The following is a 20,366-nucleotide window of genomic DNA, read 5'->3' as shown; positions in this document are numbered from 1 at the left end:
GTAGGTAAATACAAATGAAAGCAGAAGAGTTTGAGGAGTAGTCAAAAGCATCTGCAACATAATCCAAGTTCTGAAAGTGTCTGGCAAGATGGTACTAGCCCCTAAGGATTTTGTCTCATTGAGAGTTAATACTTTGAAGTTAACTTGTGCACAAAGATAACTGGTCTCCTTTTTCTCATTACATCCTCTTGCTAAATCTTGGTCTCAGTTCTTCTTCCTGAGAGATGTTAATGGAACTTGCATGATGTAGAAATGCATGGATTCTTCTTTCCTGGCCTGATGTTAAAGCTGCCCTTGCTGAGGAACTGAGTAACAACAGCTCCTATTCCCCTGAGTTTGGTTTTAGCACTCATTTCTAATGTTTCTTGTGGCATTAGAGACCAGTTAGGTGCCAAAGACACAGTTGCTGTTTTGTCATTTATTTTATCAACAGATAAATAGTCCACATTATGTGTATTCAAAATAATATCTAGAAAAAAAATATTCACAACCCTATTTAACTGTTTGATTCCAGGGAGCACGTACTGTCTCAAGTCTATCAGCAGCTACCTTAGCTTCCTTGGGTGGGACTTCTTCACGAAGAGGCAGTGGGGATACGTCCATCTCAGCAGACACAGAGGCATCTATTAGAGAAATAAAGGTGAGATGTTCTTAAAGCCAACATAAACTGTATCGAACTATAGCTTTTTTTTATCTGAGTGTATGGGTAGTCCATAACTAAACTCTCTGGGTTTTTTTCTGAAGATTGTTTTAAGGCTGCATTCTGAAATCTATTTTTAAATTGGAAATGTGCGTTCTGTTAACTTTCAGTCATTACAGCAAGTTAAAATATCTGGAATTTCCATTGGAGAGCTCAGATACAAGCAGTTCAGTCCAGTTTCAGCACCATAAGAACAGCTGAATGCAATCATTTGGTGGTGACCAAGACAAAGAGGAGAGACATAGGCCTTACAGTTGCATTTAATGTGATGGATGGATTTTGTACAGTCTTTTCTTGGAGTGCTAGTGCAGCCTGTATTTCAGACTTGCTTGAACAGCTTCAACAGAAGCTATCAGAATTCTCCAAAAAGGATAATAGTAAAAAAGGGTAGAGAAGGGTTCTGTCTGGGACATGTCCTTGTTGGAGACCTAGAAGTTGGAGCTGTGTCATGGCCTTATTGTTGAAGTCATCATTTTTCCAGTCAAGAAGAGAAGAATTAGGATAAACTTCTAACCCAGACATTTCACTCTCTAGCAAGGCTTTCAGATTACGATCAGACTGCTTAACTTGTGTTGTAGAAATACTTACATGAGAACTCTGGATACTTGCTCTTCCATATGCATTTGTACCCATTTGTTTCATTTACCTTTCTCACCATTTCTCTCAGGATATTTATGAGTTAAAGGAGCAGATTCAAGATGTAGAAGGCAAATACATGCAGGGACTGAAAGAAATGAAGGTACTGGTGTATTGCAGTGTGAAGTGTGCTAATTAACACCAGCTAAAAGTTCACAGAGCCAGGGTGAGATCTAGCACTGACCTTGCACACTTTTCTTCTGGGAGGGGTTGTAAACTGTGGAAAGCATTGCATTACCAGGAAAAGTGTCCCTTCTGGTGTCTGTTGATTGTGGTGAGCAATGCTTCCAAATACGAACTGAAAGACTGCTGATTGCTATTGCATGTCTTGATGTTCTGAAAAGGTAATCATTTTGATTGCAAATGAAGGTTACTAATTTGTGGGGGTTTTTTAAATAGCTTTGTAATCCAGGAAGCCTCCCAAAATTGGAAGCTGGCACCAAGGAAGCACTTACAACTTCCACAAAGCTAGAAATGAGTTTTGATGCAACGACTAACATGCATCTCTGGTGATTTGTACCTAAGTCACAGCAGGTCTCAATAGCAGTGTTTAATTCTGGCTTTGCTTTGGTGTAAAGGTGTCCAGGTGCCCAACTGTGGTGGAACTTGATGCTAATAAAACCAAATGTAGCATGCTGAAGGAGTGCTGCAGCAACTCCCTTAACTTACTTACATATACTTCCTTTCCAGCTAATTTCTGAGACTAATCTTTCTGCTGTTTCCAAATTCTGACTGTTTTCCTATGCTTAATATTTCTTACCTTTGGGCTGGAAAGTGTGCCAAAACACAACTTCTGTTTCAGGAGATAAATCTATACAGGCTCAAGGACAAATGCTCTTATTTGTCAATAGACATATAAACTAAACTGGTTCAGAATTAGTGTTGTGATCATCTCACTCTGTCATCCCCAGTTCTGTTTATTGAATGGAATAGGAAGTATATGGAAGTTGCCCGTGCTATAGGAGTAATTCCAATAGTGCTGAAGTTCCTAGAAAAGCTGCTTCATCTGGAAACTAAAATGATGTGTGTCTTTGCATATTTTTACTGTTTGCCTACGTAAGACTTTTACCACTGTATTAAAATCAAGTACTGCAAGTTTGATTGCACAGCATGGAGAATGGTCCTGATCTTTATTTTGCCATTGTCTGCTGTTACAAACATCTCAGTCTCTTATATTCAGGTCAAGTTGTTAAGATGGGTTTTCAGGACACTGGGATTTGTATCTTACAGAGTAAACCTGTTAAGATGGAAAGCAATTTAGGAAACAAAAATGATGCATCACAAAAGCTGCAGCTTTCACAGCAAATTCTAATTCCTGAGTTAGTGTATTTAGTTATATTAGTGTCTCCTACCTCACACTGAAATTTGCCTGAAGTGGCTGTTAAACTGCCTTACGTTAAAGCCTACCCCACTGAGATTGGACGACTTAAAATGATCTTAAATCAAGGTTAGTTTACCTTTAAAGAAAAAGAATTTGCAACTTGTCATATCTTCATCAGCTGCTTTGAGCTGCCAGCATTCAGGGGTAGGGGGAGGAGGGAGAAGGAAGAAAACCCTGAGAAAGCAGGAGCTGAAGCAGCAGAGAACAGGAAGCATTTTAATCCATCCCAAGGTAAGGTTTCTTCCTCGTTAACAGAAGCCTTGTGCAAACACAGGGGAGGTTATCCTCACCTTGGGACAGCTGCTAAGTCTGTCCTGCAGATGATTAGCACTGGTTTCAGCAGGACTACTCAGGAGGCTTGTGGTTTTATACCTTCATTTTCTCACTTAAGGTCTTGGCTGGCAGAGTGATTTTTTGTAACCGACCTCTCACTGTGGTTGCTTATTCTTTGCAGGACTCTCTAGCTGAAGTCGAAGAGAAATACAAAAAGGCTATGGTGTCAAATGCTCAACTAGACAACGAGAAAACAAATTTCATGTACCAAGTAGATACCCTGAAGGATGCACTCTTAGAGTTAGAGGAACAGCTCGCAGAATCCAGGAGGCAATATGAAGAAAAGAGTAAAGTATGTATATAGCACCGGCGTGAAAGACTTCTGGGGGGCTGACATCTTTGAGAGGATCAAACCAAATTACTATTCCAGATTTTAAATAAGTTATTTTTTATATAGCAGCATGCTGTGTGCTTGCAGTCATACAAGTAGAATTTTTCCTTTAGTTTGTGTTTCAGAAAGCAATTTCTAAAGCGAAAAAATATTTAATATGGGAAGGATACACTGTAGTACTACTATAGTATCATCCATCCTTTTGTACTGTATATTGGAAGTAAATTTAAAGATTTTGTTCATAGTAATTTCTGGAGTATTTTAACGCATGAAACTCTCTTCCAAAGAGAGTTGTGCAGCTTACAGAGTTAAAGCAGCGACGTGGTTGAGCATTGAATTGTTTTGCATGAATTCAGCATCTGAGAGCTAGTAAGCTGGTGTTAAATAATGAATCTGTGGCTTGGGTTAGCTTCTCAGAACTCTCCTTTAGCCTGTGGGCATTTTACTATAGTGTGCTGCAAAACATACAGTTCCTGGAAGATTTGGTGGTTGGTTTGTTTAGTTTTGGTTGGTTCACTGGTTGTCTTTTGTTTTGATTTGATTTGGGTTTGGCTTTTCATTTGTTTGGTTTTTTTTTAAGTCCTTAATGTCTGGTGAATTTTTTTCACTGTTCTTACATAGGAAGAGTGGGTTAAATTCCCATCCATTCATCTGTGAAGTCAGTAGGAGTTGGGTGTAACAGCTATTCACTGGCATCTTGCTGCTCAGATTGTGAAGCTGGCTAAATGATGTCTGTCACTCCTATGTTTGATGTAATAATAGTTCTTTGGGAAAAGTACAAACAAGACAATAATAAAAATGTACTCTTGTGGGATTGTGATTAGAAGCACATTGAAGAATTGCGTGGCACTAAGCATTTTCTTGGTTGCTGGGCTTATTTCCTCCAGTTTTTCATGGGATGCTATTTTTGATCGATTACATCTCATGAATTTTTCATCATTCACAGGAATTTGAGAGAGAGAAGCACGCTCATAGCATATTGCAGTTTCAGTTTAAGGAAATCAAAGAGGCTTTGAAGCAAAGAGAAGAAATGCTTGCAGTAAGTAATTTCATTCTTTTTACTGGTTTATTTGATCACTGTGTGCCCAGTTAGCAATAGGTGTGTAGAAAGGAAGGAATTTTATTCCCTTCTCAAGTTTCTCACCTGAAGAAATATTAGTGTTCCAGGCCAAGCTAACTTACAGAAATAGTATTTTCCTAAGTATTATCTGAAGTTGCATTGTCCACGATGTGAAATAAGCTGTTTTCTCAACAGCTGCTTGTGGAGATGTAGAGAAAAGCAGTGGAACCATCTAACTTTATAAATCAGCTTGTGAATAGTAAGATTGTCTTAGAAAGCATAGATTTAGCTGACGTGTGAGAAGTTATCATATTGTGCATGCAGATACCCTTTTACTTCACCTGACTTTTTTGTTCTTTGGCATCACTGCAATCTCGACTGTCTTTGTTAACCTGTTCCCTACTTTCTGTCTTCTCATTTTGCTCCTGTCTCTCAGGAAATCCAACAGCTGCAACAGAAACAGCAGAGCTATGTCAGGGAAATTTCTGATCTTCAGGAGACAATAGAGTGGAAAGACAAAAAAATAGGGGTAGGACTGTCAACTCCTGAAGTGTGTTCAGAGTGGCATTGTCGTTCTTCAGCTGATCCTGCTTTTGCAAAACCTCATGAATAATATACTCCTGAGTGACTCTGCTTGGTGTGGCTGGCTTAGTATATTACCAGTGAACTAGCAAGTAGCACATTTTGTCTCTGTTCAACACTATAAAATCCAAGAAAAACTTAGCAGCTGTTCTGAATTCGAAACCTAGGCATTTTTATTTGCCATGGTGCTTCATTTGTGTGTTGTATTGAGAAGGGAAATGCTATTTATAGTGCTGTTTTTTGCTTGTTTGGATTCAATCTGCAGACTGAGCAGAAACTGGAGTGTGATCAAGAAGCAATAGAGCTCTTTGTGGCCTGTGGGGATGAAAGTCCCAAACTCTCCCTTGCTTCTCATGCCTTCCCACCACCCCTTATCAAAGCCAAATGGAAACACGCTCTTAAAGAGAAGCATTGCTTTCTTTTCTAGCAATGAATACTGGAAGAATTTCTGAATATAGAAGGGGAAATAAATCATACTGCTGACATCCAATAACTTCTTGCAGTTTGAAACTCAAGTGTCTGATGTTTGTTATTGTTCTATTTGTGCATTTATGTAAGAAATATCAAGGGGGATCCATACTAAATTACACCTTTGCAACACAGTACATCCCAAAATCTGAAGATGACTTAATAGCAGTTTTCAAGTTAATTGAAATGTAATGCAGCCATTGTGGTAACCCGTGCAATTAATAGCCCTAAAATAGACCATTAAAATGTCAGGCCTGCTTTCATCCTCTTGTCTGAGTACATGGTAATCACTTTATGTCTTCAACATACAGGTTGAAGTAATATGAATGAACTCATCTAGCAGATAAGAGGGAAAAGTAGATCCTCATTTGAAGGATTTCTAATGAAGGCTTGGGCTCCGAGTGTCTTTAATAGGAATTTCTGGAGCTGATTATTACTGAATAAGCTGTGCATTTCTTGGATTTGAAGCTTGTCTGTGTGTCTGAAAACTTGGTCCTTTAATCTTTGAACTTTACTTTTTTCACATATCACTTCCATGAATCTTTGAATATCTTAAATCTGCTCATTCTTGTTTACACTTGCTTTTCATGATCTTTACCTTTCTCCTTTCCTCTCTTCACATCTCCTTCCTCTCTGTCTGTGTTGTGAACTCAGGCCTTAGAGAGGCAGAAAGATTTCTTTGATTCCATAAGGAGTGAGCGGGATGACCTTAGAGATGAAGTGATTATGCTGAAGGAGCAACTGAAGGTATGCAAGAGGAGTAAGAGAAGCTTACTGCTTACTGACTGCTAACCTTTCCTTCCTATGCATTTTTGTAGCTGAGTAGCAAGAACTCTTGTTGTGTTGCCTATAAGTTGCCATTTCAGGCATTTTCTGATAAAGTCCTTCCCCCTAATATTGATTGTGAGCTCTTAGTATAGACTGTAATGTTCAGCATTAAACTGTTGCTTTTGTAGGAGACTCATCTCTGAGGAGCACTTGACAAAGCAGAATTATGTTTAAAGATTGAAGCCTTGCTGGTATCACATGCTTTCTGTGATGCTGGCTAAACAGGGAACTGTAATATTCTGTGCTATTTTCTGACTTCCAGCAATTTTTAATGGAGCAATTGAAGCAATTATTTGTTCAGAATGTCAAGGACAAGAACATCTGAACGATCCTACTCTTACTGAGCAGCAGGCTTTAAAGCATTGCTTTTGCTTCTCCATAGAAACATGGAATAATCCCAGATTCTGACATAGCCACCAATGGGGAGGCATCAGACGTTCTTGATAATGAAGGACACTTGGATTCTTCCAAAACTGTTCAAGGCACAACACAGGCATTAAAGACAACAGGGGACGGGATGCTAGGTAAGTGCTGGCTATCCTTTCGTATCTTTCTGTCTGTCTGTCCACTCATTCATCTTTGCTTGGAGTTTGGGCTTTTGTTAGTGGGACAATTAACACATCACGCAGCATGCCACTTGTTGAATCACTTGTGCTTCACATCACGTTATGCATTTTCCTGCTTGATATTTATTATCACTTCAAGTGTGTTGTGCAGTTTCCTGCAAAAGCAGACTTCATTCCCCTTTTGAGGTGGCAAAGGACAAGAATACAAGTATTACATGTTACAGATAAGTAGCAATCATTCGGATTACTGTTTAAACTCTGAATTGTCCCAAATTCGTGTCATCATTCAGCATTTTTCTGCACATATCTTCAAGAATCAAAATAAAAGCATTTTAGTCTTATATGAAAAGCTTGTATGTTGGTTCGCTTGCATACCTGAGAACTGTCAGCATTTGCTGAACAGAAATGGTGGTCACCATTAAAATGCTCTGGTGCATGAATTCTTTATTCTTGGTATCTCATACTGTTGAACAGTTCATTTTACCACTTCAGCATTCCAACCTCTTATAATGGAATTAAAGCCATTAAATTTAATGAATTTGACTCTGAGACGGATACTGTGAGGAAGGAGAAATCTGGTTGGCAAAAAGTTCCTCCTTGTCCAGTTGTGATGAGTGACCACTCAGAGAACTGTTACAATAGCAAAGGGGATTTTTGTTGTTATTGCTCTAAATCAGCATCATAGTAAATAGCAACAAGCAACCAACAGTTGCAAGTGCAATTTATCTTACTGTTGGCTGCTTTTTCCTCACTCTGTTTTTGTATGGAAATAATATGGAGCACCAAAATCAAGGTAAGGGTATACATTTAAATGTAATATGTTTTCTGTCTTTCCTTATTCTGTTTATTTGAAAACAGGTACAGCATAGACTCGAAAGCTAACTACTGAAGCCACAGTGTTGATTTAGTACCTGTTGCTTCTAAATAAAGTTGGAAGAAAACAACCACCAACCTACAGAAGTCCCCATCCCTTTGAGTGGATGGAGTGGCACTAAGTATCTGTGTTGGTAATGTTGAACAGCTGAAACATTTGCTTGCCAATCAGATTTATATATACGTAAACACTGATGATGCCTGTGATGAAACACTACTGAGTTACTCTTGCTTACTTCATTCTACTGGCATCAGACACACTCTTGCATGCACCAAGTGGTGGTAGGCTTGAAGTTGTAGAAAATACTGCCGAGAAAATGCAGTCTTTACAGTTACAAAGTTACATCTGCAGATATTGTTGTTACATTGCATTGCTTGAAACAAAGTTGTTTTCATCTCCAGAAGCTGCAATTCACATAGCTAAGAGCATAAATCTTTTACTTGACAAAAACACAGGCCAGCACTGAAGGCTTTTCTTGCTTTGAGAGGGTGGTGGTGGTGAATTTCACTGATCAAAAAACCCACACCCTTACTAATTCAATTGCTGCTTTGCCTCACAAAATTGGCAAAAGCTGATCTTCCATTAACCTGTTCTTTGATTCATTCTCTTTCGGGTTTTAAGTGGGGAGGTAAGAGCTGTGGTGCGGTCCCTTCAACTTTCTCAATGGTCTTTTAGGCAAAGCCAATGAAGTGGACATGAAAAATGAGATTTTGGAGGATGTGGGGAAAAGAGAAATCTTGCAGAATTCTGAGCGTGAGGAACACAAAGAGGAGTCTGAGGAACAGGAAGTACAGACATTGCATGCTGATGAAAATACAAAGGCAGAAAAAATGATTGAAGAAACTGACGCTCTGTCAACAGTGATGTTACCAGATAGTAGGTTTACAGAACAAATTCAAAGCCTTACAGAACCCGTGTCAGGGAATGCTTCTTCAAATGATGATAGTGATGCAGATGATTTGAGAAAGGAGACACAGTCAGCAGACACAGCAGCCCAGCAGCCTGTTAGCGAGGAAGTTGAACGCAGTAAGTTAAACCCAGGGACAACTGAGAACTCAGAAATGGGCTCACTGCAAGGTCAGGATTTTGAGAGTCCTCAGGAAATGCACGGTGACTTAGGTGCAGAGCATGAACTGGAAAAAGCTGCTCCACAACAGGAAGAAGGAGAGGATGTGGAAGCTAGCCATGCACTGAGTCCTAATGAGGTGGAGCAAGCAGCAGACAGTGCAGGTGACAGCAGTGAGATGGTTTCTGGCCAGTCAGGGCTAGCAGAGCCTGTGCTAGCAGGCTCACATAGTGAAGAGGTAAGTGAAGAGGTAAAGGTGGAGGGCCATGCTGAAACACTCCAGTGCTCAGAAGAAAGTGCTGAAAACAAAGTTACAGAGGTCTTGGAGAAAGCTCTTGTTGAAAGCAAAGACTGCACTGATGGAACAGCTGATGAAACTGGAGGTGATAGAGCTAGAGAACAAAATGAGGTTGGGAGTGCAGTTCAGGGACAGAAAATGAAAAGAGATTCTACAGACTTAGAAGGGGAGGAGTCATGTGAAAGTGGTGCCCCATCAAATACAAATGAAGAGGGAGGAGATCAGGCACACATCCAGCCAGTTTCCTCAGAGGATGGTGAGTTAGCATTATTAGAGGAACAGAATACACAGGAGCAAACAGAACTTAAACCTGCTGAGAAAGATGGACAGGAGGAAGTGTTGATTGGAAACTTGGAGGTGTGTTCAGATTCTGCAGAAAAGCAGGAGAAAGCATCTGGGGAGTCTGTGGGCTCTGCTAACAAGGTAGAAGGAAATGCACTGCATAAGACAGAGCCAGATACAGATGCTGTGAAAGAAATGGCATCTCAGGAAACCAGTTTAGACCCAGCTTTTTCAGATGATGAAACTGAGGAAATAGAAATGCGAACAGGAGAAGTGTCTGGGAAAGGAGAGGAAAATAGAACAGAATACTTAGAACATAATAGAACAGAAGACATAAAGCCAGAGGTAGAGCTTCAAACAGTTCAGTGTGCTAAAGAAACAACAGGTGATACAGAGGATGAGGAGAATATTTCTTTAGAAAGTGAAGCACAGAATGTAGTCAAGCAAGAGGAAGCTGAATCTAAAGAGGAATCCATTGTATGTCATAGTGTAACTAGTGAGAACCAAGTTGGTAAAGAAGCATTTAAAGAAAATAAAAAGCAGTCAGAGCTTGCAGACCACCAGGGTGATGAACTTACTTCTGTGGAAGATGCAGATAATTCTCTTGCACAGAAAGCTGAGCTGGATGAAAATGTTAGTGAGCAACTTAGACCAGAGGGCCAAGTAGAGGAAGAACAAGAAGATGATGGTGATGCATTTGATTTTGATGAGGATTCAGAACAGGCAATGGAAACTGATGAAAAATGCGATGGAGAAGAAGTTGATGCACAGGGTGAAGAGGATGACAGAACAAACAGCGTGATCAGAAAAACTGCCCAACCAGGTGAAGCTGGAGAGAGAACTGGCAAAATAGAAACCATTGACACCTTGACTGAAGATGACAGCTCACAGCATGAGAAAGGAAATGAGTCTGAAGAAACAGGGCACTTGCAAGAGGAAGCATCAGCACTGAAAACTGACAAGAAGGCTGATGAGTTGGCAGATGAAAACAAAGCATCAGATTCTAATGATGTGGAAAAGGCACCAGGTGAAAATGTTCTAGAACAGGATTTGGAAAGTGCTGGCTGTAACAGGGCTGAAAGCAAAGAGGATTTACGAGGTGGTAGGAAGGGCAAGGGTAAATCTAAAGATGACTGTACGATGTCCTAAGTTCTGAATTTCAGACCATACGAATTAGAAGCCATTTGATCAGGCTCTGTACCGAAGCATGCACTTTGCACGATAAATCAGCCCTTAGGAATATAGGAATACTCTTAAGGTGTTCATTTTTTCCTTGCAGGTAGATCTCTTAATACACTGTTTGGTCATGTAAGTGGTGATAATGCAGATATTAAATGATTCACTGACGTACCTAGCCACAAAAAATCATCCAGAGGTTTGGTTTTGCTGTGTCTCAGGTTAAATGTGTGTCACCAAACAAAGCAAGCTTCACAAAGGAACTGATCAGGCTTTTGCAGTTAAAATACTTCTAGTGCTGATAACTGCTGCTGAGGAGCTTTTATATGAAATTCCTACTTTCTAGCCTGGAATAAAAGTAGATTATCTGAATGTATGTGCAAGAGGGCTACAGTATGTTAATGCTTTGTTATGAAGGAACTCAAAAGATCAGCAACACTTAGATCTAATGCTAGCATTTGTTGCTGAATGATTAAAGCCTAGGAGCCCTTTTCCATAGCAAGAAAAAGAAGGAAAAAAGATATCCTCATTCCACTTTTTGTATGTATGTTTATTAAATGGACATATTCCAAACTATTGGTAGATCACTGTGAATTAAGTCTCAACTTTGGAGGAACAATATATGATTTGAAGGAAATGCAACATATGGGTTGCTGAAAGGAGCAAGCACGTACGTGTTTACTTCATCTAGGCACTTTGCACAACAGGCCTTCTGCACCATGTCTCACATGGGTTCTGTATTTTTTTCCTAAGAAAGTGTCAATACACACTGTAACATGCTTAGGTTTGCTATCCAATACTGTACCTATGAATATATAAATATATTTTTAAAACCAAAGCATTTAATATTGCATTCCTTACTGCATTATATATATTTTTTGCAAAATATTATGAAAGAATGTTTTTCTTTGAAAAGTTCTTCCCTCCTCTTTTTCTGGAGAGAAAGTAACTCAGGATGTCTTAATCCTCATGGATGTCAGACCAAAGGCTGTTTTTCCATATATGAGCCCCCATGCCTTTTTTGGAAAGCTGGATTACCCTTCAACCCATTGATGTATTTCTTGCATTTTTATAGTGCTTGGCAGGAAGATTGGGTTTTGCATAATTAATAATTAGCTTGAGGTTGTATTAAGTGATGAACATGCAAAGGGATGCAAGTTGAGGAGCTGGGGGGCTACAGAAGATTCTATCTGTTGATGTTACAAAGTTGACAGAGTTCAAATAGACTGCAAAATTACAAGATGTATATCAAAGTGTACTGAGCTGTATATAATTAAAATAAACATATTTTATACTTCAAATTGTCTGTCCGGAGCACTCTTTATAAACTTGTATAAATATTTATTTAAGTCCTTCTCACTTCAAAAACATTTTTCTATAGCTTTCTTTTTTTAAATGTATTGCTTTGTGCTACATAGATGATAGAGCTGTCCTGTTAGGAACAGGCAGCCTTTGAGGACGTTCAGTGTTTGATGGGACCTTGGCTCTACACTTGTGACAGGACTGTAAGCCTGTAACTCTTTTCATATGGCTTCTTTCCAGCTTAGAGCAGCTACAGTATGGTTTCTGTAAGTATTAGCAGTTGTTCTTACTGTTACACTTAATTCTAAGCTAAAGAGTCATTGTTCTCTAGAGCATCATTTCTTATTATATAGCATTGTTTAAGTAAGATTGTTTTCTTTGCAACACTCAACTGTAACGTATGGTTTAATGTTGAAAGTATTCTAAATGTATGTATATTTAAATGTTAAATACAGTTATATATCTAACTAATTTCATGCCAGACATTGCCTAAACTTGTGGATGGATCTATAAACAACTCTCATTTAAATGAGGCATTTGCCAACATTTCCTCTATTTTTCATAAGTTTGTTTTTAACAGGAGTGCTGCTTGACTGTTGAAGGGAAATTAACGGAGACCTATTTTTAATCATTTTTTCCACTTCAGAAAATACGGCATCCTTAGAGAAGTCCCTCTGTAGAGCTAAGTCATGGAAAGAAATGACACCTCGAGCCTTAACTGTCCTTGTGCGTGCTCTCATCCCACAGTACCTTGCCAAATCTCAATGAAACTAGGGCAGGAACAAGAACATGGGGCAGGTGATGAAGAACAGCTCATGTATCATAAATCTACCCATGAATGCTGCCTCTTGGAACCAATGTCGGCAGCTGGTCCTTGCCTTCTGGAGTCAGACAGGTACCAGGAAGAAGGAGGTGATCTTGGTGTTTCTAGCTCTTCGATTTTTACTGGAATCTTCTTTGTTGCTGCAGTGAGCACTGGTCGCAATGTGGAGGACTTTCATCTCTCAAAATAACTTCAAACACTTGTTGGGTTCTGTGTTTGAGACCTAGGGGCACACATAGCCTGGAGTGCCGGGTTTATGCATTACTGTGACTTCACAGCTAGCATCAAATGCTTTGAAAAGCAGTAGGTGAAATAACTTTCATATTCAGCAAGTAACAGTGAAAGGCCTCAGTCAACAGTCCCTCTGAAAGAGTGGTCCTACTGTCACCTTCAAAATCTGTGCTGTAAAGCCAGTGCCTTCTAACTCTCGTGCTTATCCTCATGCTTGCTCATGAACTTCCCTCTTCTGGGCAAGAGTGGAAGGCATTCTGTTCTATTATTATTCTTTTATTAAATGATGCAGTATAAATTGATGGCTCCAGAATAGTAGTATTGTCCAGCCTGTTGTTGGATCCCTGCAAGCTGATTGGAATAGCTGCTTGAAACTGCTGGTGTGTTTTCAGGGGTTGCAGCCTTTGCTGCTTGCCTTCCCATCCTCTAAGGACAGCTTACCCTTTTCAGCTGCACTGCCATTAATTACGTGGTAGACCATGCAAATCATTCAAGTTATCAACAGCTGCATCCCACTGCACGCTGTCCTCAACGTAGGAAGAGGCAGCAGGTATCTGTGGGTGATTAGGGAATATTAGCTCAGCTTTGCCACTGAAGCAGCACAGTGAGTCAGCTGCTTTACCAAAGCAATGACAATGGTCGTGTGGCTTCAACGAGCCTGTGCAATGGCAGAAAACACTGGTAATCACAGAGCTGCCACCATCCCACCTGTCCTGTTCTCTTCTCAAAAAGAATGGCACTGCGCCCTACTTGCTGTGACCAGCAGAATCACAGAATCACAGAATCACAGAATCACAGAATGACCTGGGTTGGAGGGGACCTCAAGGATCATGTAGTTCCAACCCCCCTGCCTAGCAGGGCCACCAAACATACACCTTTACTAGATCAGGTTGCCCAGAGCCTCGTCCAACCTGGTCTTGAACACCTCCAAGGACGGGGCATCCACAACATCCCTGGGCAGCCTGTTCCAGGACCTAACCACCCTCCTAGTAAAAAACTTCCCCCTAACATCCAACCTAAATCTTCCCTCTTTTAACTTAAAACCATTTCCCCGTGTCCTGCTATTATCAGCCCTTATGAAGAGTTTACTCCCCTCCTGGGAGTAAGTTCCCTTCAGATATTGAAAGGCTGCAATGAGGTCGCCCCGCAACCTTCTCTTCTCCAGGCTGAACAAACCTGTCCTTCTGTTAGGCAGGAATATTTCACCCCACAGCAGCAGCTGTGCTAATGAGTTATTCAACTCTTTGGAGTCCCTCAAGTGACTTAATGATTTTCTTCTGCATCAGTCCTTGTTCTCTTTGTCTACCGTTAGTAATTCCATTGCTTTATCTCTGATGAGCTCTGGCACCATCACTTATCTGAGTATCTGTGACCTTCCTTTTCCTGTTCGCTCTCCTTGCTTTCGTTACTGGACTTCATTTTCCTTCCCTGCCATCTTTTTACAGGATTTGTCTTCAGCCTCTTTCCATATAGATAGATGAAACTGTTTTCTCATTTTACACTTGGTATTTTTTTCTCGTTAGTTTACAAAAATGTAAATGTATTTTTTGTCTTGTGACAATGTTCACGTGTGAGAGCGCTGGGTGTGTTACAAACAGCTGTGAAAAGGGATAGGACTTGAGGAGGTTCAAAATGAATGCACAGAGCTGCTGTACTGGGATGTTATGTTGATATCTGTATTTGGGTGTCGCATCTGAAGTCAAGGTAAAGGTTTGATTCCAAGCTCTGGAATCACTGCTGATATGGAGAACTTGTCTATGCAGGAGGGGAGTGACTTACCATGTGCAGTCCATGAGCTATTCGTTACATCTGTCAGCATGAGCTTCATTTGAAAACTTGAGCTTTCCCCACGACGTGATTGAATACAGACCGTTTATTCCCTTAATTCCTTGTCTTAACAAGAAAACAAAAAGGTCAGCAAGAAAACATTGGCCTGTTCAGGGTTTAACAATAAATGAGGATGACAGCATGTTGTGTCTTTAAAGCTTTTCAAAAATACTTGTCTACCGCCATGAAAATCCAACCAATTCACCTGGTAAAAACCAACAGCCTTCAGTCTGTAACTGATGAATTGCTTTCTTTACCTTTACAAAAGTCTTTTTTTTTTTTTTTTTTTTCATGTATGACCTTTGAATTTTAATGATTGAGCAGCTAACAGGCAGGACCTTAGAGGTGGAGCTGAGCACGCTCACTGCCTTGGTTCTGCACAGTTGACTGCCTGCTGGCAAGGGAGGGAAACTAAAGAAAACTGCAACAAACGTGTGTGTCAAACCTAAATAACTGCAATAAACATACACGTGGAGTAAGACTTATCTGAGGTCAGTATATCCTCTTCTGATAAGAATACTGGAAGATGATGTTTGGTGTACTTTTGTTGAGATGACTGAACACGCTCAGGCTGTCAATTAATGAGGTAGAGCGACTTCAGTTATCACAAAAAATGTGAGTTATCATTTGCTGCACACAGTACCTGCTAAAATACTTTCACGTTTTGCATTTCTAGGAAAGAAGAAACAAGTGATTTGCTTACTCACTGCTGTTTTCCAGTTGTCTCATTCTGTACTGCTCTTTATTAAACAATGCCACACACATCTGTTTGCTGATTTGCTGTACTTCCAAGTTCAAGTCTAGCACAGCGAGTCTAGATTGCCTGTTGCCTTCTTGATGTTTGACTGTGAAGGGTTAAAGACAAAAGAATGCTTTACCAGGCTCTTGAGTTTGAAATAAAAATAATTTCATGGATAAAAGTTTTATTTGTCATAGTACTGAAGATAACGTAATGTCATTGTCACGCTGTTTAGTTTTCCTTTTGAAGTGAGGATTTTCAGTGCTGAGAATGTGCATAGCTATGATTAGAGGTGTTTGTGGTGTTTTCATTGTGCTAAACTGTAAAGATTTGTGAGATTTTGTGTTGCAGTTGTTGTGTTTGACCCTAGAGTTCTTGCATGCTAACCTAATGTAGAAGATTAGCCTCTTTGCATGCAGTGGGTGCCGTGACAAGCATGCTCTGTGAGAATGACATAACCTCCCCTGGCTGCAGCCCCTTCCCAGTCCTGTTGTGGCCTCATTTCCCGTGGTACGTGCATAACTACCTTCATCATTACCTTCACTAACCTTAACGGGTCCCTCTTGTATCAGATGACTCTGAAATGCATGGCTCACTTAAATCAGCACTGAGCTTTCAGTTTTCTCTTTCAGAAAGGCTGAAAAAACTCATTGGTGAACGAGAGTCCTTACTAGACCAGGTGAGCACGTGAGAACTGAAATGCTGTGTGTTCATTTAAGGTATGATAAAAACAATACAGTGTTCAGGAAACCAAAATGCCCCTGACACAGACTACAGAACATACATGCTGTTCTTTCAGAACGTGTGCTGCATTCTTATTGCCAAAGACTCGGCTGCTTCCCCCTGGAATTCTCCTGTGCATTAACACAGGGTGTGAAACAGATGACCCAGGGGCTAACATTTCGTGTTGCTAACATTCAGTGCTCTGAGTATTCCAGGCTGCTGTCTGTAGCCACCTAAACCTCCTCCTCTATGTCTGAAAAGTAATACTTTGGACTGAGTGAGGCCAAGGGGGAAAAAGCAAATATGGTCCAGAAATTAGAAAAGCAAATCTGACCTCTGAGAGTAAGCCTTCCTGATTGCTGGTTCTGTGGGCAGGAGGCAGTTTGGAGAGAATGCTGGTGGGATTACAGTAGATTGGTAAATAACAATTAAAGTAATTATTGCTGATACCATGATACAGTGGTTATGATCTTTATTCAGAACTCTTGAGCTGATCTGTTTCTCTGCATTATGCTCTATGCTTCCATTTACAGACAGTATCCTTGGCCTTGGGCTTTCGTGCACAGTCAATCACAGTTTGGGGTTACTAAGGATGTTTTATGCGACTGTGCCTACAGAACATTTCTGGCTTTTCTAATAAAACATTCTTCTTCCTCGTATTATTCTTGATCCCAAATTTATGCATAAGCACTGATACTTAAGCTATGGTGAGTCACTTGCCAAAAGAATTTCTGAGAAATGTAAGAAAAGATACATATTTTTAATTTTGTTTGGAGAAAAAAAAAAAAAAAGCCTCGTAACTCTTAAATGAGTCTTGAAACGAGTGTCTTATTTTGATAATTATCTTGTGTACCTCAGGTTAAAAAATTAAAGGGACAACTGGAAGAAAAGCAGAAGAATGGCAAGTTGGAGAATGCGCAGTCTGAAGTTGAAGTTCTGGAAAATGGGACAGATATGCACATGATTGACCTCCAAAGTAAGCTTGTTTTCATTTTAAGAGAACTTCTGTGTCATGAATGAAGGTGAGACAATGTGCCTGTACAATGGACATGTGTCCTGAAGTAAGAGTGAGCCTTCAGTCCTAAGGGAATTTCAAAATGGGAGCCAGTTAGGAGGCACCTCTAGAGGTGAGGGAACAATCCATCGAACAAGACTGGGATGGGAAATCTCTTTTATGTTCTGCAGGAGAGCTGAGGGTGAGTTCCATATCACACCTGGTTATGTCTGCTTTGAGTGATCAGAAGGCAGGCAGGCAGGGTTGGGATTAGCTACTATCTGCTGGGCACTGAGTGAGTTTACCTGGCAGCTCTTAGTACAGAAGGAAACCCAAGGCACTGTTGTGACAGATTTGTTGAGCCTTATTCTGACGTCTCTTATAAATCTGCAATTCTTTTAGGAGATGCCAACAGACAGATCAGTGATCTCAAATTTAAACTAGCCAAGTCTGAGCAAGAGATAACAGCATTGGAGCAGAATGTAAGTTCCCGTTTTGTTCTGTTTGTTTAGTCCTGATGAGAATGCAGAGTGTGTGTTTTACTCCATGAAAAGTGCAATCTTAATTAATGTGACTTCCCTTAAAATAAAAAGCAGGATCATTGGAGCACCAAGGCTCTTGAAGTTAAGTCACGAGGACTAGAATACTTTTTTTCATCTCTAGGGGAAAGTCAATATATTATTCATGTCTACCAAATGAAAAGCTCTCAAACACAACTGTACTCAGAGCACTTTATGAGCTCCTCAGAATACTTTCATGTGTCTAGCTGCTGGCAGTTTTCAAATAGCTCCTGGCACATGAGATAGTATATGTTGGTTTTGTGCAGTGCTGTTCAAATGTAACTGTTTGCTCGTGATCAGAGTATAAATGGCTAGATTTAGTAAATGGGCTGTGATTTCTGTTGCTGGAAGCATATGAAATATGGATACATCTAAAGGGTCTGAAGGTAGATGCCATGGCTTCTTTGATATATTTTTCTCAAAACATGCCTTTCTTTGATTGAAATAAATCTACCAACTTTCACTGGGTATTGCTTAACTATTAGCAGAGGAGTGAAGCTTCAGAGTAATCTTTAATTCCAAACATTTGCATTTGCACTAGGTAATACGATTGGAAGGTCAGGTAGCCCGATACAAAACTGCTGCTGAAAATGCTGAAAGAGTAGAAGATGAACTGAAAGCAGAGAAGCGCAAACTACAGAGAGAGGTAACTTTAAATGTAACTGTCATAGGAAACTCAGGTGCTGCCTGTGCAGCCTTCAGATGCTCAGCTCTGCATGTTAATCTCAAGCTGTAAATGAATGTGAATTGTTCCTTTTAAACATGTTTTTCTTGCTCAGTTATCTGTTCATGCCTCTTTCCTGTTGCATTCCCATCCAGACTCTGCCCATATTTCTCTCTTAAAGCACACTTTTCAAGCTCTTCATAATTTCGACCTTATTTCTTTTACCAAACTTCATGTTATCTTTAAGCAACTGCTACAGCCAGCCTTAAATACGTTTGTCAGCTGCTTTCACGCCTGCCTCCTAAGGGGTTTTTCCAGTATGGCTCTCTGCACCATAAAAACTAAATAGCTCTTCCTGCTATGCTGCCCGTAATAAGTGCTCTCTTGTGGCAGCTCTAGACTAGGGCATTTTTGCTCCATCTCTTCCTGTTCCTACTGTCAGAAGGAGTGACACTTGTTTTTTCTCAGGGCCAGTCTAACTATTAGCAAGTCCCAAATTGAGGGAAGCCCTAAAATCTGTTTTGTGTTGTCATTGGCACCCTTATTAGGGCAGGGTGTTTTGTAGCTGTTACTCTGTGCAGTCTGGTGCTTTCTCCCTTGGTGGATTTTATAGAAAATTAAGGCACCAAAGTCAAGGCTGTTTCTGTAACTCTGGGAACCAGAAATGCAAAAGTCAGGCACTGTGAGAAAGGTGTATATTACCCAGCAGATATCTGAGCATCCATGCCTCTGAAGCCAAGGCCAACTGTGAGCCAGATGTTCAACATTCTGTAAATAGTTTGTGTTCTTGGCACTGTGCTTAGTAACTGTGTGTGTGGCCTTCAAAGCAGCAGTGCTGCATTCACCATTAACTCCGCTACCGTGAATTTTCAGCTGCTTTACCATGTAAGGAAGCTCCTGCAATACTGTCAGTTACTGTTGGTAACTACAAACTTTGCTTTATTGCTGGAAAGGGCAAACACTGCAAAAGTTATGGGTTTTTTTTATTCTTCTTTCCTTCAGCTTCGTTCGGCACTGGATAAAACTGAAGAGCTCGAAGTCAGCAACGGTCACTTAGTAAAACGCTTGGAGAAGATGAAGGCCAACCGCAGTGCGTTACTGTCACAGCAATAACCACCAGCTCTCAGTGGAAACAACTACTGGACAGAATCCGAACGGTGTTACAGATGCTTCTGTGTCTTGCTGTCTGGGATGCTTTGCGTCATGCCTTCTGACAACAGACAACTGCAACATTTGCTAGGTGTCACCCAGCTGTGGTTCTCTTTACGCAGATTCAAATCTACTGCACTATATCCATAGGAGTAGCTGATCCAAATGGCTGTGCCTGCGGGGCCCTTCTACACACTGCTGTGGGTACACTCGGCATACAATATCTGTATACCATATAAGAAGCACATCGGGGCGCCGCGTTAAGTTCTCCCAGAAGGCACGGCAGCTGTTTCTCGCCATTTAAAATGGCATTCAAAGAAAACACTTTAACTGGACTGGAATTTTGTGTCTTGCTGAGAATTTAAAAAAAAAAACAACAAAACACTGTAAGTTTTAGACTTTCTCATGACTGTATCTGTAATTTAGTGACTACGGTAGAGTTATTCATAGTAGGCTTTTCATTTACAAATCACTGTGGAACCACAAGCCATTACAAAGCAAAACTCCTTCAGTGGAAACCGTGGAAGAAGATGGTCTTGGAAGCAAAAGTGACCTTAAATGACTTTGCCAATAAAACAAAGGTGTTTGGAGGGATTTTTGCACCAGTCAAATCATGAGACTATTTTATTTCAGGGTAAATAGGCAATAGCTTCATTGGATTTCAAATCTCATTTGTATTATTTAATCCCAGCTCTTGGAATTGAAGTAGAATACTTCTTAAGGATGTAAAGTTGTGTTAATAAACCAGCGTAAGGCCATGTTTGAAGAAGTGG

At 40.3% G+C, this 20,366-nt stretch overlaps 1 protein-coding gene across 23 annotated transcripts in view; it reads left to right on the top strand.

The window, feature by feature from the left end:
* Positions 1-20,362, top strand: part of LRRFIP1 (LRR binding FLII interacting protein 1) — an 87,697-nt gene extending 67,335 nt beyond the window's left edge. For 18 of the 23 annotated variants that reach the window (XM_090144482.1, XM_090144481.1, XM_090144478.1 and 15 more), the window contains 8 exons: positions 515-640; positions 1,368-1,439; positions 3,172-3,342; positions 4,328-4,420; positions 4,878-4,970; positions 6,146-6,238; positions 6,702-6,843; positions 8,435-11,815. In XM_090144482.1, coding sequence (XP_090000608.1) covers positions 515-640; positions 1,368-1,439; positions 3,172-3,342; positions 4,328-4,420; positions 4,878-4,970; positions 6,146-6,238; positions 6,702-6,843; positions 8,435-10,554 — 2,910 coding nt within the window. In that variant the 3' untranslated portion in view covers positions 10,555-11,815. Of the gene's footprint in view, positions 1-514; positions 641-1,367; positions 1,440-3,171; positions 3,343-4,327; positions 4,421-4,877; positions 4,971-6,145; positions 6,239-6,701; positions 6,844-8,434; positions 11,816-16,135; positions 16,183-17,084; positions 17,203-17,622; positions 17,703-18,321; positions 18,427-19,446 lie in introns of those variants that run through there. The other 5 variants (XM_090144499.1, XM_090144498.1, XM_090144483.1 and 2 more) reach the window with 3 other exon arrangements.
* The last annotated feature ends 4 nt before the right edge of the window (positions 20,363-20,366 follow it).

Source organism: Phasianus colchicus, chromosome 7 (genome assembly GCF_987193195.1).
Source record: "Phasianus colchicus chromosome 7, bPhaCol1.hap1.1, whole genome shotgun sequence".
Taxonomy (NCBI): domain Eukaryota; kingdom Metazoa; phylum Chordata; class Aves; order Galliformes; family Phasianidae; genus Phasianus; species Phasianus colchicus.
The sequence above is the reverse complement of the archived record's forward strand: the minus strand, read 5'-3'. Positions and strand labels throughout refer to the sequence as shown.